Here is a 13984-nt window from a genome sequence, read left to right as displayed (position 1 = left end):
GAGACGTGTGACTGAGGCTATGGGTCTGGCTGCAAAGTGCGTGTGGAGTTCAAAGCCCCTGCCCTCTTGCGCCCAGAACATCCCTTCCACGTTAAGGCTCGGAAAGGGGTGGGGGTAGGAACCGGGAGCCAGGGCAATAGGACCCGGCGGGAGCTTGCTGGGCTGGGAGGGGAACGGGGCGGGAGGAAATCAGGGAGGGACAGAGAAAAGGAAGGTGATGGGGAGTGCGCGTCCGCGCCTGCCGCGCCGCAAGAGTTGCAAGGCTTGGGCGCCCGGGTCCCAGACCTTATAAAGAGCCCAGAGGCTCCACGCTCTTTGCTCCCCGCCAGGACCAAGTCCCTCTGCCGCCACAAACTCCGACCACCCGGGTTCCCTGCGGGTCTGCAGACCCGCGCCCCCAACCTCATGGCTCCAAGCGGTGCTCGGGGTACCCGGGTGGAAGGAGCAGCCCCTGCAGAGCTGCAGCTCGGACTCCTCAGATCTGTCTCAAGCTTGCAGAACGCTGCTGGGCGGCGCGCCCAGGTGGCCAGCGCGTAAAGAGGGCGCGGCTCCAGACCTCGCCCAACCTGCAGCAGCAGGAAAGTGCCCCAGACCGAGGCTAGCGCGGGGATGCGGGACCCGGACTCTTCGCGAGCCTGCACGCTGCGGGCGGGAGCGCTGACAAACTCCTGCGGGCGGAGTCTGCAGATCCCTGAGCGCCCAGGTTAGGAGAGACTCAGTTCTGAGCAGTTGGGGTAAGAGATCCTCCTTGGTCCCAGCCTCTCCTCAGCAATACCTCCCTCCACTACGTGCCTCGAGGAGCCAGGCCGAGCTGGGTTGGGGTGCTAGTCCTTTAGCAACCCCAGGCGCAGAGGGCAGAGATCAGAGACGGGGGGCGGCGCCTGGCGCACTGGGGTGCAGGACGCGCCCTTCTGCGGGGCTGCGCGCCCGTGACCTCGGGTTCTCAGAGCAGGAGGCACTGAGGAACCCCGGAGCTGACAGACAAGGGAAACGGAGCCTGTGGTCTCCATGGTCCTTCTGTTTTGCACTCTCTCGCGCATCTGCACTTTGTCCCGCGTTCGCCCCATGCCCGAGAGCTGCGCTCCGGTGCCTGGGCAAGGAAAACCATGGGGAACCCTGAGGCTTCGTGCACCCCACCGGCGGTCCTGGGCTCCCAGACTGGGCTGCCGCACGCCAACGTCTCTGCGCCTCCCAACAACTGCAGCGCACCGAGCCACATTTACCAGGACTCCATCGCCCTGCCCTGGAAAGTGCTGTTGGTTGTGCTGCTGGCGCTCATCACCTTGGCCACCACACTCTCCAATGCCTTTGTGATCGCCACCGTGTACCGCACGCGAAAGCTGCATACCCCCGCCAACTACCTGATCGCGTCCCTGGCGTTCACCGATCTGCTCGTGTCCATCCTGGTGATGCCCATCAGCACCATGTATACGGTCACCGGCCGCTGGACCCTGGGCCAGGCACTTTGCGACTTCTGGCTGTCGTCGGACATCACCTGTTGCACCGCGTCCATCATGCACCTGTGCGTCATCGCCCTAGACCGCTACTGGGCCATCACGGACGCTGTGGGGTATTCGGCAAAGAGGACGCCCAGGAGGGCGGCGGGCATGATCGCACTGGTGTGGGTCTTCTCCATCTGCATCTCGCTGCCGCCCTTCTTCTGGCGCCAAGCCAAGGCCGAGGAAGAGGTGCTGGACTGCTTAGTGAACACAGACCACGTCCTCTACACTGTCTACTCCACAGGGGGTGCCTTCTACCTGCCTACCCTACTCCTCATCGCCCTCTATGGCCGTATCTATGTGGAGGCGCGCTCCCGCATTTTGAAGCAAACACCCAACAAGACCGGTAAGCGCCTGACCCGAGCACAGCTGATAACCGACTCTCCCGGTTCTACGTCTTCAGTCACCTCCATCAACTCCCGGGCTCCCGAGGTGCCCTGCGATTCCGGGTCTCCTGTGTACGTGAACCAGGTCAAAGTGCGAGTTTCTGACGCCCTGCTGGAGAAGAAGAAGCTCATGGCCGCCAGGGAGCGCAAAGCCACCAAGACGCTGGGGGTCATCCTGGGAGCCTTTATTGTGTGCTGGCTGCCCTTCTTCATCATCTCCCTGGTGATGCCCATCTGTAAGGATGCCTGCTGGTTCCACATGGCCATCTTTGACTTCTTCACGTGGCTGGGCTACCTGAATTCCCTCATCAATCCCATCATCTACACCATGTCCAACGAGGACTTCAAACAGGCCTTCCATAAATTGATACGCTTTAAGTGCACAACCTGACTTGCCCAATGCAGTGGGGTCGCCCAAGCGACCTTTGGGGACCAAGTTGGGTCTTTCCACAGGTAGGTGGAATCTTCTTTGCTGTTACTAGGTCGGAGCAATGCTCTCTCTTCTGGGCAAGGGCACAGGTCCTGAGAAGCCAGGACAGCCCTGCTAGGGAGCTCTGGAAGCAGAACAGTTCAAACTAAATGTAGAGCTTTCCTGCTGAGGAGCAGGTTCACCTCCTCCCCTCAAGCCCCGATTCAGCACAGATCCCGCGGCAGCCAATCACAAAGGGGGTTGCGACTTTTTAAAATTGATGGTGGATAGGGCATTCCTGCACTACCTTGGTGTCATGGATGATGGTGCCCTCCAGAGCCACTGGCCCTTGGTAGGTGTAGTACGAAGCCTCTCTGAGACGGATCTACACACAGCCTGGCAGTACTTGATGCTTATTACCCAGTGTGTTGGGGAGAACTTTGTGTTACAGCTTAATTTAAGAACAGTTACTTTGGCATCCTCCAGTCTTCAGTTTTTTGCTTATTTAAACTTGGTTGGAAAGAATTGTGGATTTGGTGCTTCAAACCCTAAATGTGGCTTGGATGGCACAAAGAAACCTTGAGGAGTTAACAGAAAAATTCTGATGCTAAGAGCTCTATTTTTATTATAATTGAAACTATATGGGAGTGGGTGGGTGGGAATGGGAGATGGGGAGAGTTACACTGAGAATCAACACCTGTAATTGTTTGTTTTCTGCAGATTTCTAATTTTTTAATTCTTGTAAAGCAATTATCAAACTATAGCTCTAACAAACGAAACATTATGTGTGCTAGTGCCAAAGTCTGCAGATTGCTTTTATTTTTTCTCCTGATTTCAGGAATCTGTCACTTTACACATTTGAATCCCCATAAATGGAGGGTATGAGGGTGACTCAGCCCAAACTGCTGCTATATGTCTTACCAGTGCAATCCTTTTTGCTTAACAAGAAAGCATCTCTGTTCCTTATGCAAGTCAGGGAAATAAAGGGGATATGAAATAGGAATGATTTGTATACAGCTGAGGAATGAGGGGCAATAGGAGGATGTATATTTTGACTTGTAAAAAAATCTTAAAATGCATGAGACACTTTTCTGATAATCATTTGCACTCTCCTTCCCATCTGTGATTCCTTTGTGTGCAAAAATATGAAGTTACCAAGAGAACTAGTTTTCTTCTCTGGAAATCTTCAAAAAGCAGCAAGGACCCTAAAAACCATATTGGAGAAAGAGGGAAAAAAAAAAAAAAAACCTACTTCTTTTGCCTTGCTATTGAAGTTTGAGTAGGAACAAGATTGCTAGAAAAATGGCATGTAAGAAATTTTTAAAAGCCTAAAGAGGCTGAAATTGAGCCTGTTTTTTATAACTTACAGAACCAGACCTCAGACTTGCTAAATGATCAGGAATCTGGCAAGCCTTTTAATCTTGCAAACCTGTCACCAGGGTCTGACACCTTAATGAATAAAATCACCTGAAATACTTTCAATGTTTCTCTTTTTTCAAGTTTAAACAATACTTAGTTATTTCAGAGTCACTCTGAGGGCTTGTCAATGCAGGGTCAAATCACACACTATAAGATGAAAACAATAAAAACATGATCTTAATAAAAGGTAGTCCTGAAGGATCATCTGCACAGAGGAAAAAAAATGTGTATGTGAAATATTCAATATGCCAAAGAAGATTCACACCTCTTTCTTCAGAGGGCTTTTTGTAGTTGATACCTTTTGTCTGCAGAAGCAAGTTGTCTTGATAAAACGGATTCACATTCTGCTTGAAGCTCCCCAGCCCAGCTACTCAGTTCTCTGGAGCTGAAGTCTGCTCCTTGCCTACTGTGCAGATACTGTCTCTGGGGAAGATTCTTCAAAATAGATTTTTCAGATGTTCATGTGAAACTAGGTGAAAAGGGAAGGTTTTGATTAACATTATGCCTATCACTGGAAAAAAGATAAAGTCTTAGCTATTTGATAATCCTAATTCTTCTGCTGGATCCCAAGTTTCCTTGTTTGCTTTTTGCAACATTTCTCCCATGGAGGAATGTGCATAGAGCATGGTATTTGTCTCTGTGTTAATGTCAGTCTTGTGTTTATGCAACTGTATTTTCTTGAGCCTAGGAGGCAATTAAGTCAACCTCTGAGATCCGTAGGGGGAAAAATTAATTGAAACAAATAGCCACTTACAAATGATTTCTTTATAGGACGCCTACAATGATTGTGTCCTCATGTCAGCAAAACATAGTCAATTTAGTCAAATGGATTATTTGCCATTTTGTAAATTACTCACCTTAACTATTGCTTGACTGTTTGGCTAAATTGACTTATGTGGGGCATACTGTATCTAATAGAAGCTTGCAAACCCTTGTAGTTATAAGAGATCTAGAATCATCTTCCAACATTGCACATGATTATGCAAAGTATATTATTCATCCCAGGGGTACAGTTAAGACTGTTAAGCTCCTTTTCAGTTACTATTGCCTATGATGTAGTTTGTTTCATAAAACAGACACATGGCTTTTTTGAAGTACATTAAATGGCAAGTGGAAATGTTTAACTCACATGGAAATGAAAATATATTTCATTGGCTGTGGTAGCAAATAACATTTTCCATGTTGTTCAATTGCACAAATTCTCACACACATATGAATGTATACTCACCTAAAATGCCAATATTGTCTTGTGTTTATAGGAATTTTAGGGTTTCTTTTTTAAAGATGGACACTGCGCCAATAAATAAATTTTTCTTGAGTTGCACAAATTTCCTACAGAACAGTAACTACTCAAGCAGTAAAATCTCAGATCATGTGTATTTGATGGAGTTGCTGTGACTGAAAATTTCGTTTGGTTTTCCACCTTTCAGAGTATGTATAATTGGAAATGAAATTTATGAAAATAATGAAATAAAAGTCCTTTTTGCGTTCAAAAATACTGAATAATAGTTCTATTTTTATGCAAAGATGGGTTCATTGGATTCTGGGAGTTGCAGTTAAAAGTCTGGGCATTAATGAGAAAATGACCAAAACAGAAAACAAGAAAATGGCTGATAAGAAAGGATGCTCTTGTAACCTGATATGTGCTGCCACAACTTGGGAAAATTAGTTAATATTTGTGGGAAGAATTTAAAAAGGAATAAAAGATTTTGCTCTCACATTCTTCAAGAAGTATGTCACATCAACTACCAAAGTTTTTAAGGTCAACATTTTTGGAAGAAATGCAGTCTCCAGGAAAGGTAGTGAGATTTCTAAGTACTATGTGCTGCTCAAAATACAAAATTAAGCAAAAGCTAAGCTAATCCAGAAGGAAATTTGAATAGTATATAACAGCAGTATACTGCTTAATCTGAAGATAATGAAGTAGACAAGAACATTTTGAAATTAAAAATTTTGAGCTACAAGATAAGTGTGTTAGAGCTGTACAGTTTTTCTTGCAAAATATCAATGACTTGCAATTTGTTGCAAAGACTTAGAGCCCCTACTTGTAAAACATTTATCAAGATGCCTGACTTTTTGGCATTCAGAGATATTACCTCCTTTATGCAATCATTTTCCAATGTCTCTTATATGGATGTGGGATTAGCCGTTATTATTTGGTAGAAGGTGAATTGGGGAAGACTGAACTAGCCCAGATAATAAGAACCTGACTAAAGCAGAAAAGGCCAAGGTTTCCAGACTTCTGCAATTACCACCTTGAAGACACTCCTCACCTCAAGGAACAAAAGGATCATAAGAAATTGTTTGCAGTGATTCCAATGACCAAAACATGATTGCCCAATATTTAATTTCTTTAGGCTCTTAAATATTTTCACTTTTAAATACTTTCCCCCTCCTCCTTCCTTATCTAGAAAGTTCAGGCTGTCTTCTTAGAGTCCGAAGCATCTGACCACATGCACACTTTTTCTCAATACTTTGTTTCCCACTTTGTTTTATTGTTATAAAGCCATAATAACTAGTAATAATGAGTATGTTTTTATTTTGCCTGTGAAAATCTGATTATGTATTCAAGGTTTTTCCCATTATTTGAGGAGGGGAGATTGCTGACCCAAATGTTACATGAGTGAGGGGTTTAACACTTTCAGTTGGGGCATCTGCTGGAGTTTTTCAAAGAAGGGGAGCTGAGCTGTGATAAAGCTCTGGCAACTTTTCTCAGAATCCACTTGGGACAGTCCACTAGAGGGCAGAATTGCCTATCTATGTTACACATATAAACACAAGCAGAATTGGCCCATCTGAGTTGCCTAGTGGATGGGCCTGCTCACAATTCACAATCTTTTAACTTCCTCAGTATTTTGCAAGTGCTATTAATTCCTCTAGGCTCATATAAAACTTTGACCCATAGATGAGGCATTTTAACTTCATATAAAAAAGCATACTTTTCAGAACTGCAAGTTCAGGCAGAGGATCCCTAAGCAAATCTAAAGTTTTTCTTCATACAGTACGTATAGACTCGATTATTCTGAATTTAGCAAAACATTGTGAGTTTTCTTTAAATATGGCATTGAGTGAAATCAGAGTTTAGAAGGCAAATAGTTTTATTTCAAAATAAAGGTATTTATGTAAAAGTCTTTCAATGCAATGATTTTTCTCCCAGCTGTTTTCTTTTTTAAAACTTCCTTGGCTTAAAGTTGATATATTTATAGAGATTGGCTATTTGGCATGTAAATACAGGTCTGTTTTTATTTTTTTTGGTATGTAAGTAAGGCATAGTTTTACATCAGTTTTCCCCACAAAGTAGACCTTCAAGTTTGTATAACTTTGACATTTATTTTAAAATAGTCATATATAAAAGAGTACAGTTTTTTACAACATTGCCATAAAATAAATTTTTGTATGAGCAAATGGATCATATAAGAGAAGAAAATGAATACAGCCATGTCATTGTCATCCTTCTGTAATATAACTGTTATTCTTCAGCATTTTATAGTCCGCAGTGGACAGAATTCCATGCACCATTTCACACATCTGTCAGTAAGATGGTCTTTAAGTAAACATCTACATCTTGCAATTGCACAAAGATTTTTAGTGCTCCCTGAGAGAAAACTAATCCCTGGAATTGAGCCAATTGACAATGAGAGTGACTTACCACTATTCCAAGTATAGTCTATAAAAAAACAATTCCCATTTCTTTTAACTTATTTGTACATATCTCGAAGGACAGGAAGAATTAAAAATATCTTACTTTTAAGCTAAACTATTGGCTGGAAAGCTATAAAGCAAGGATGATCTTGTAATATTTCCTGTAACAAAAGTGAACATATGGTAACGCAGGGATTCATTTATGATAAATGCTTTAAAAAGTCTATACACACCCTGCTTTAATGATGCAAGACAATATGACTCATTCCTTCCCTGACTTAGAACATTGCACACATGAGCCTCTGACTGCCCATTCTATATTGGGAAAATCATATTTTATGATATCGCCTTATCATTAAGCCTGATGACAATGTTGTGATGGTTCAGCAGTGACAAAACAGTTTTCAAAGAGTCAAGTACTTGGTTGGAGACCTGTATCTAGTGCAATTTTGTAAACACTCCTGCTGTCTCATCTTATCTCATTTGCTAAGTATAATGCACTGTCGCATGTCTAGACCTGCAGCTCCCCTTATAATTTATCAGTCCCTTCTTTACTAATTGAACAGTCTCAATGGATTTAGCTCTAGGCTCTCTGCTTTTGTGCAGAGGAAGTTTTCTTGCTTTTCATTTTGTTTTTCCCATGCCAGTTTTGCCTAACCGTAAGTTTCTGGAATTCCTTGTGGTAGTCATCCTCATTGTCATCACCTCCTCCTTCTCCTTCTCCTTCTCCTTTCCCTTCTCCTCCCCTCTGCTTCATCTTTTTTTTCTTCTTTTATTTTTCTTTTTAGTCTTTGTCTTTCTTGGCTTTACCACAAAGTATTGCATATGTGGTTAATCATTCAACAGGAAATGGAGAACCAGCTGCGAGTATTTCTCAGCGTTTAATGGGCATATGACTTACTGAAGAGCTGGTTGGAGTGCAGATGCTAATGAAGAAGGCCAATGATAGTGCCTTGGACTCTGCATACTCCCAAGACTTCAGGAGAGGCTAGTGATCTGAGGTAAATCACACTTTGAGTAACAAAAATCCATAAGAAAACATAGTTTGCTTACTTATAATGAATTGACCAAAATCAAAACGGATGAGTGAATCGTGATTCACAAAGCACAGCAATAGATTTTCAGTTTGTTTACATGTTATTCATATCTCAGTTGCAATTGCTATTAAATGTTTGCTTACTTTCCTTTTAAATACTTTCACATACTTTAAATCCTCAATATTTCCCCAAATAATCAGCTCACTCTACGTATGAGTCAGTTAAGCATGATCCTCAAATTCAGACCTCTCTTTTTATATTAGCTTGAACTAAGGCCTGTCTTTTGTAAAAATAATAATAATAATAATAATAATAATAATAATAAAGCAACACAGGGACTAAAACAACAAATAAATAAATTGTTAATATAAGGCCTAATTATGCTTGTAATCTGTTTTACTTAAGCCCACTGAATTTTTTATGTTAATAAAAGGACATATATATTTATATGTCACATACATGTTACACATATAAACACAAGCAAATGATCAAAGCTGAAACAAAGGTGCTTTTCAAACATTAGGTTATTTTTTTACTGTAATTTAAAGATTTCTTATCCTAAAGAAGTGATGCAACATCTCTTGATTTCTCAAAAATTTCCTCCTGATTTTTTTACCCCCCAACTATTTCATAATTGTTTTTCAATGGAAGTAAATTTAAATTATTTATGGAAAAATTTTGTCAACATCTTGGCACACACCATAACCAGTTACTCATAAAACTGAAGATACTGCTGAATTTCTTAAGCGCAGGCTACAAGTAAGAATCAAAGAATCCTACTTCAGAAAGGATCTGTTAGATTGTTATTTCAGTGTTGGAAGTTAAATAGTGTCAGTGTCCAGGTAGGATCTTGTTCTATATTACAAAATAAAGTTTTAGTCTTTCATGTCTTTACATGGACAATAATGATGTTTCCAGTTCAATTCCAGAAAAAAATGCATCACTGGGAATTTAACCCCTTTATTTTTAAAGAATTGGGGATGTGGCAGGAACCCCCTAATTGTGGCTCTCACAACCCATTTAATAATTACACTCACTCTTTTAGTTCTAATGGCACTATCATAAGGTGAATATTGTTTTTTGTGTTATAATGTTACCATCTTCATGAATTAGATGTTGCCATTTTCCCCACTTTTATAGTTCCGAGAATTCTAACAGTCACAGTTAAATAACTCATATTCAGAATAGGAATAGAAAAGGAATTATTATGTTAATTTAACTTTGTCTTTGAGAGTAGTCTTTTCTGAACTCTATTCTGAGACACTAGAATAGATCTTTAAGGATATACCTGTAACCACAAAGTTGTATCTAGGGAATACAAGATTCCTTTTGTTCTGCCTCCAAGGTTTGCCCTTCTCTATCTCCTATGACCACGACCAACCAGGACATATTCCATGCCCACTCACCTCTGCCAGAGAAGGTATGTGTAAAACTGTACACTTAAGCTACCATTAAATATAGGTGATGCTTCTGCGATGAGTAATGCATCAGGAGGTATTTCCTTTTAATAGAAAGTTACTGACAGACATATATTTCAAAAACTTGGCTCCCTAGGACATTATGTTGGTACTTGTAATGAAGTTAAATTTCCAGGTAAAATAAATTCAAGAAAGCAACAAGATGTTTTCAGTTCATATGGTTAGTTTATATTATATAGAGAAAACTTTTAATGCATAGTTTCTTTTTCCTTATATTTTTACAGCAATATGTTTTACTAGCACAGCTCCTCTTTGCCTAGAGCTTTGAATTACTTTCCCCTTCCCTGATCATCTCCCCAAAACCCTAAACCACTACCCACACAAGAAATCCAATAAATTCTGGGGATGAACGTTTGCCAATATTTACAAATGACAACTCCAAATTTAGAGTAAATATAAGAAAATATACTTACATTAAGAAGCAAATGTTATAAAAAGTATACAAAGTAATAGTCTCTTTTAGCTTGAAGGAAACTGTGAAGGAAGAAAAGGTTTCTTATTCTGTACATTAGATTATTGTCACTCATGTGCAAATGGAATGCAGTAACATACATGACATGGAAAGCTTAGTAAATTTGGAAGTAGAATGCAGACCTAAACTGACCTTGGTTTAAATTCCAGGTGTATGGCTTTAGCATCACAGAGAGTTAGTTTTTTCATATATCACTATGGGGAAAATATTGTCTTATTCACAAGTTGATTATAAACATTAAACAAGTTGCAATGTGGCAGATCTCTGTTTAAAAGTGTTTTGGACATAGAGGATGCTTTTTAGATGTGGATTTCTGTTGTTCTGAGATAGTGTGCAGTTGTATAATGGCATTTGGAATCAAACAGCATTTTAAAATCTTGGTTTTTTATTTATTTTAACATGTGATTTGGGATAATTTGTTTAATCTCTACAAATCTTAGTTTTGCTTTCTCTAAGTGGGATTAATATAATCTACTTTGAAGGACTGATAAGTAGCCTGTGTTACTGTTACATAAGTGTAAACACTGAGGCAGTTTTCGGAGCAGGGCATTTGCACAATAGAGCTTCATTTTCTTTTCTTCAGCCTCCTTTTCTGATATTGTATGCTATACTTTAGTGCTGGTTAAAATCCAATTGATTATTTGAACTGTAGAGCTTTGGGCAATTGGAAGGAGTTTTATGAACCTATTCAAAAACTGTTTAAATACTGTGATTTAAGAGATGCTAGAAAAATATCATTTTCTGTCTTGTGTCTTTTAATTATCTTATTTTATAAACACTGCTTAAAGTTTAAGCACATTCCAATATCTATTAACCATTCATAATTTAAGGCAAATTAGTTGTTCATGCTATAGATTACTTAGGGCCAGAACATTGAAATAATGAGTTTGGAATATTGGGAGATAACACAGAACTAATTTTGATTTATACCATTAGTAGATAGGCAAAAATAATTCGTTTATCACAAGCAGTTGTGCAAGGGTCTTGAAGTGAAATTTAAGAGGTCTTAAATATAAAATTTAGCCCTGTAATAGTTTACTGCATGTTTGCATTTTACACTATATGTTTCTCTAATTTTTTTTTTTTTTTTAGATACCATAAGCATTCAAGTCTAGAGGGAGAAAGTCTAATTTTGGATGGTGCGCTGATTACTTTTGTCTCCTTGCTATGACAGTATACCTGACACCCAAAATTAAGGAAGGAAAGGTTTATTTAGCTCACAGTTTATGGAGGTTTCAGTGTGTAATCAGTTGGGTCCAAATCAAGATGGCATGATGAGGGCAACAGTTCATGGCAGTGGAGGACAGCAAAAGTAACCAGAGCATAAAAAGGAGAAGAAATGTCGTTTCCTCCCTTACACTGTATGCAGGCTACTGGCACTAGGACAGGTGCAGCACTCACATCATCTCCTTGTATAGGCTAAGGATATTTACAAAATGAGGTCCCCTCCTAAGTCACTGAGTTAAATGTGCAAACTTCTCACATGGAATCAATGAATTAACCATTGCAATGTCCTGGAGCATACCCTGCCACCCTAGGGCATGTGGTCTACACTCTAAAATGTAGAACTGCTGGGTTACTTAGGTAAGCTTCTAAACTTTTCAAGTTGCCATAATGTATCACAGTTACAGGTGGTCATTACCTTCAACCTGATGAATGGAAACCCGCAAAATTGAGCCACCTTCCTTGTGATGACTGTAGATTTCTCTTGTTCAGACTGGCTGTCCGCTGTGGACTCCAGGGACTCTACTCTGGCAGATTGGTGGTGATATGCTTTTCTGGCCCTGTGCAAAAGGACCAGAAAATTAGCAGAAGCAGTTTCAAGTATCACACATGTGTATGGAGTAGACATTTGTCTACAATAGGCCTAACTGTTCAGAGGTAATGAAATAATTTTAAAGGTCACTTAGTCTCCATTTAATCAAATCTCCTTTTATTTTAGAGTGCTTGAGTTATTCAGGTGTATTCATAAAACACAGATATTTGCCATAGCAACTGCTGCAAGCTAACACTGCAGGGTGGTTTGCCTGACCACATTATTCTCTTTCCACAAAGGACATACCCCTGCCTTTATGAAATTGATATCTGTGACCTACTTTAGATCAAAAGCAGAGCAAAACAGATATAAGTATGCCATCATCTAATATTTTTATTTCCTTATTTATTTTAATGAATTTGATATTTAATTCAAAAAATAATAAATATACTATAATTATAAAACTAAAGTACATCAAGATGATAATGAACTTCAACCCTCTTTTCTTTGAAGAAAGACATTATTTATATTAAAATGTATGTATATTTATAGTTTTCTACCTGTAATCAATTTGAAGTTCATTAGGCCTCCCTTGTAGAAAATTATTTTAGCAATTTAATTAATGTAGATAAAGGTCCTATACTTGACCATGTTGACATTTTTGCCACAGGATTCTTTATTGCAAGGCCACCTGTACATTTTAGGATACTCAACAGCATCCCTGGGTTTTACTCTTTAGATGTCCACAGGAGGCTCTATCCCACATACAACATGTTTCAGAATCCTGGCACATATCTTTTGATGAGGAAAATCACATCTATTGAGAATCTCAGAATACATAGTCAAATTAGAAATTAGAAAAACGTCTATGTATGAATCTGAATCAATTCTTATGTCACACCTTAAAGGCATTCTCCATAAAACTGCTAAATACTCTTTTATATACTATGTAGACACAGTGATATAACTGCCTTCGATTATTTAATCCACAGCTTCTTATAGGTTTTATGAATCTCCAGAAACTCCATAGTGGCCTTCAGGGAAGTGTTTGACTCATGAAATTATGTATTTTTCTGCCTCTGTGCATAGACATACTTTGATTGAGCAAGAGTGTTTTTTATTGTAATAAAATATACAAGACAAAAAATGTTGAACCGCTTGCAAGTGTAACTTTTAATAATTTTATTGGATTATTTATGAGAACCTTCAAGCCCCCAAATTAAGAAACATAGTTAATGGAGAGTGGGATTCTTAAACAATGTTGTTGAATGCCAAAATTCATCTCTTAAGTCTCAGTTCAGTTGCCATCACCATTAAAGAGACTTTTCTGATTCTTTTAGACCAAGATATTTAGCTCCTTTTCTCTGTAGTCTTTCTAAGGAATACTGTATGAACTGCAATGCTGAGGACCTGAAAACAGATTGTCAAGAGAGTTCAGCACTATCTCTGGAGAGTATAAAGGAGAATTTTAGTGCTGCTTACCATTGTATTCCAGGGGCTGGCATAACACACCTCACATTTAGTCAGAGATTCCTAAGTGCTCAGTAAATGATGGTATGAATGAATGACTAAATAAACATTTTACCTTGTGTGATACTGTTTAGTATTTTTTTTTAAATCACAGGTTTTGCTAAAACTCTTTTATTAAAAACATACAAGTGAAGAAACACATGTTGCCATGAAAAAGAAACTACATACGTATCCCTCTAAGGCACTGTGAGATGCTGATTCACCAAAAGACACAAGCTGATTTTGCTTCCTCAAGGAGAAAAGCACACTAATTCATTTTAGAAGATTTTAACAGAAACTACTATTAAAGGTCATGCTGCTCAAAAGTCATATAACTCTCAACCCAAGAAAGCAAAGTTTAAAGGGCAACCTCATTT

At 39.7% G+C, this 13984-nt stretch overlaps 1 protein-coding gene across 1 annotated transcript in view; it reads left to right on the top strand.

The window, feature by feature from the left end:
- Nucleotides 1-1102: 1102 nt before the first annotated feature.
- Htr1b (5-hydroxytryptamine receptor 1B) overlaps nt 1103-13984 on the top strand; it is a 99083-nt gene continuing 86201 nt past the window's right edge. The window contains exon 1 of the mRNA XM_063226927.1: nt 1103-2338. Within this exon, the coding sequence (XP_063082997.1) occupies nt 1107-2276 (1170 nt within the window). The 5' untranslated portion in view covers nt 1103-1106 and the 3' untranslated portion in view covers nt 2277-2338. The remainder of the gene's footprint in view (nt 2339-13984) is intronic.

Source organism: Cavia porcellus, unplaced genomic scaffold, assembly GCF_034190915.1.
Source record: "Cavia porcellus strain 051 isolate PalLab524CR breed Dunkin Hartley unplaced genomic scaffold, mCavPor4.1 scaffold_16, whole genome shotgun sequence".
Lineage (NCBI taxonomy): Eukaryota > Metazoa > Chordata > Mammalia > Rodentia > Caviidae > Cavia > Cavia porcellus.
Note: the sequence above shows the minus strand (reverse complement) of the source record. Positions and strands in the feature narration are given on the sequence as shown.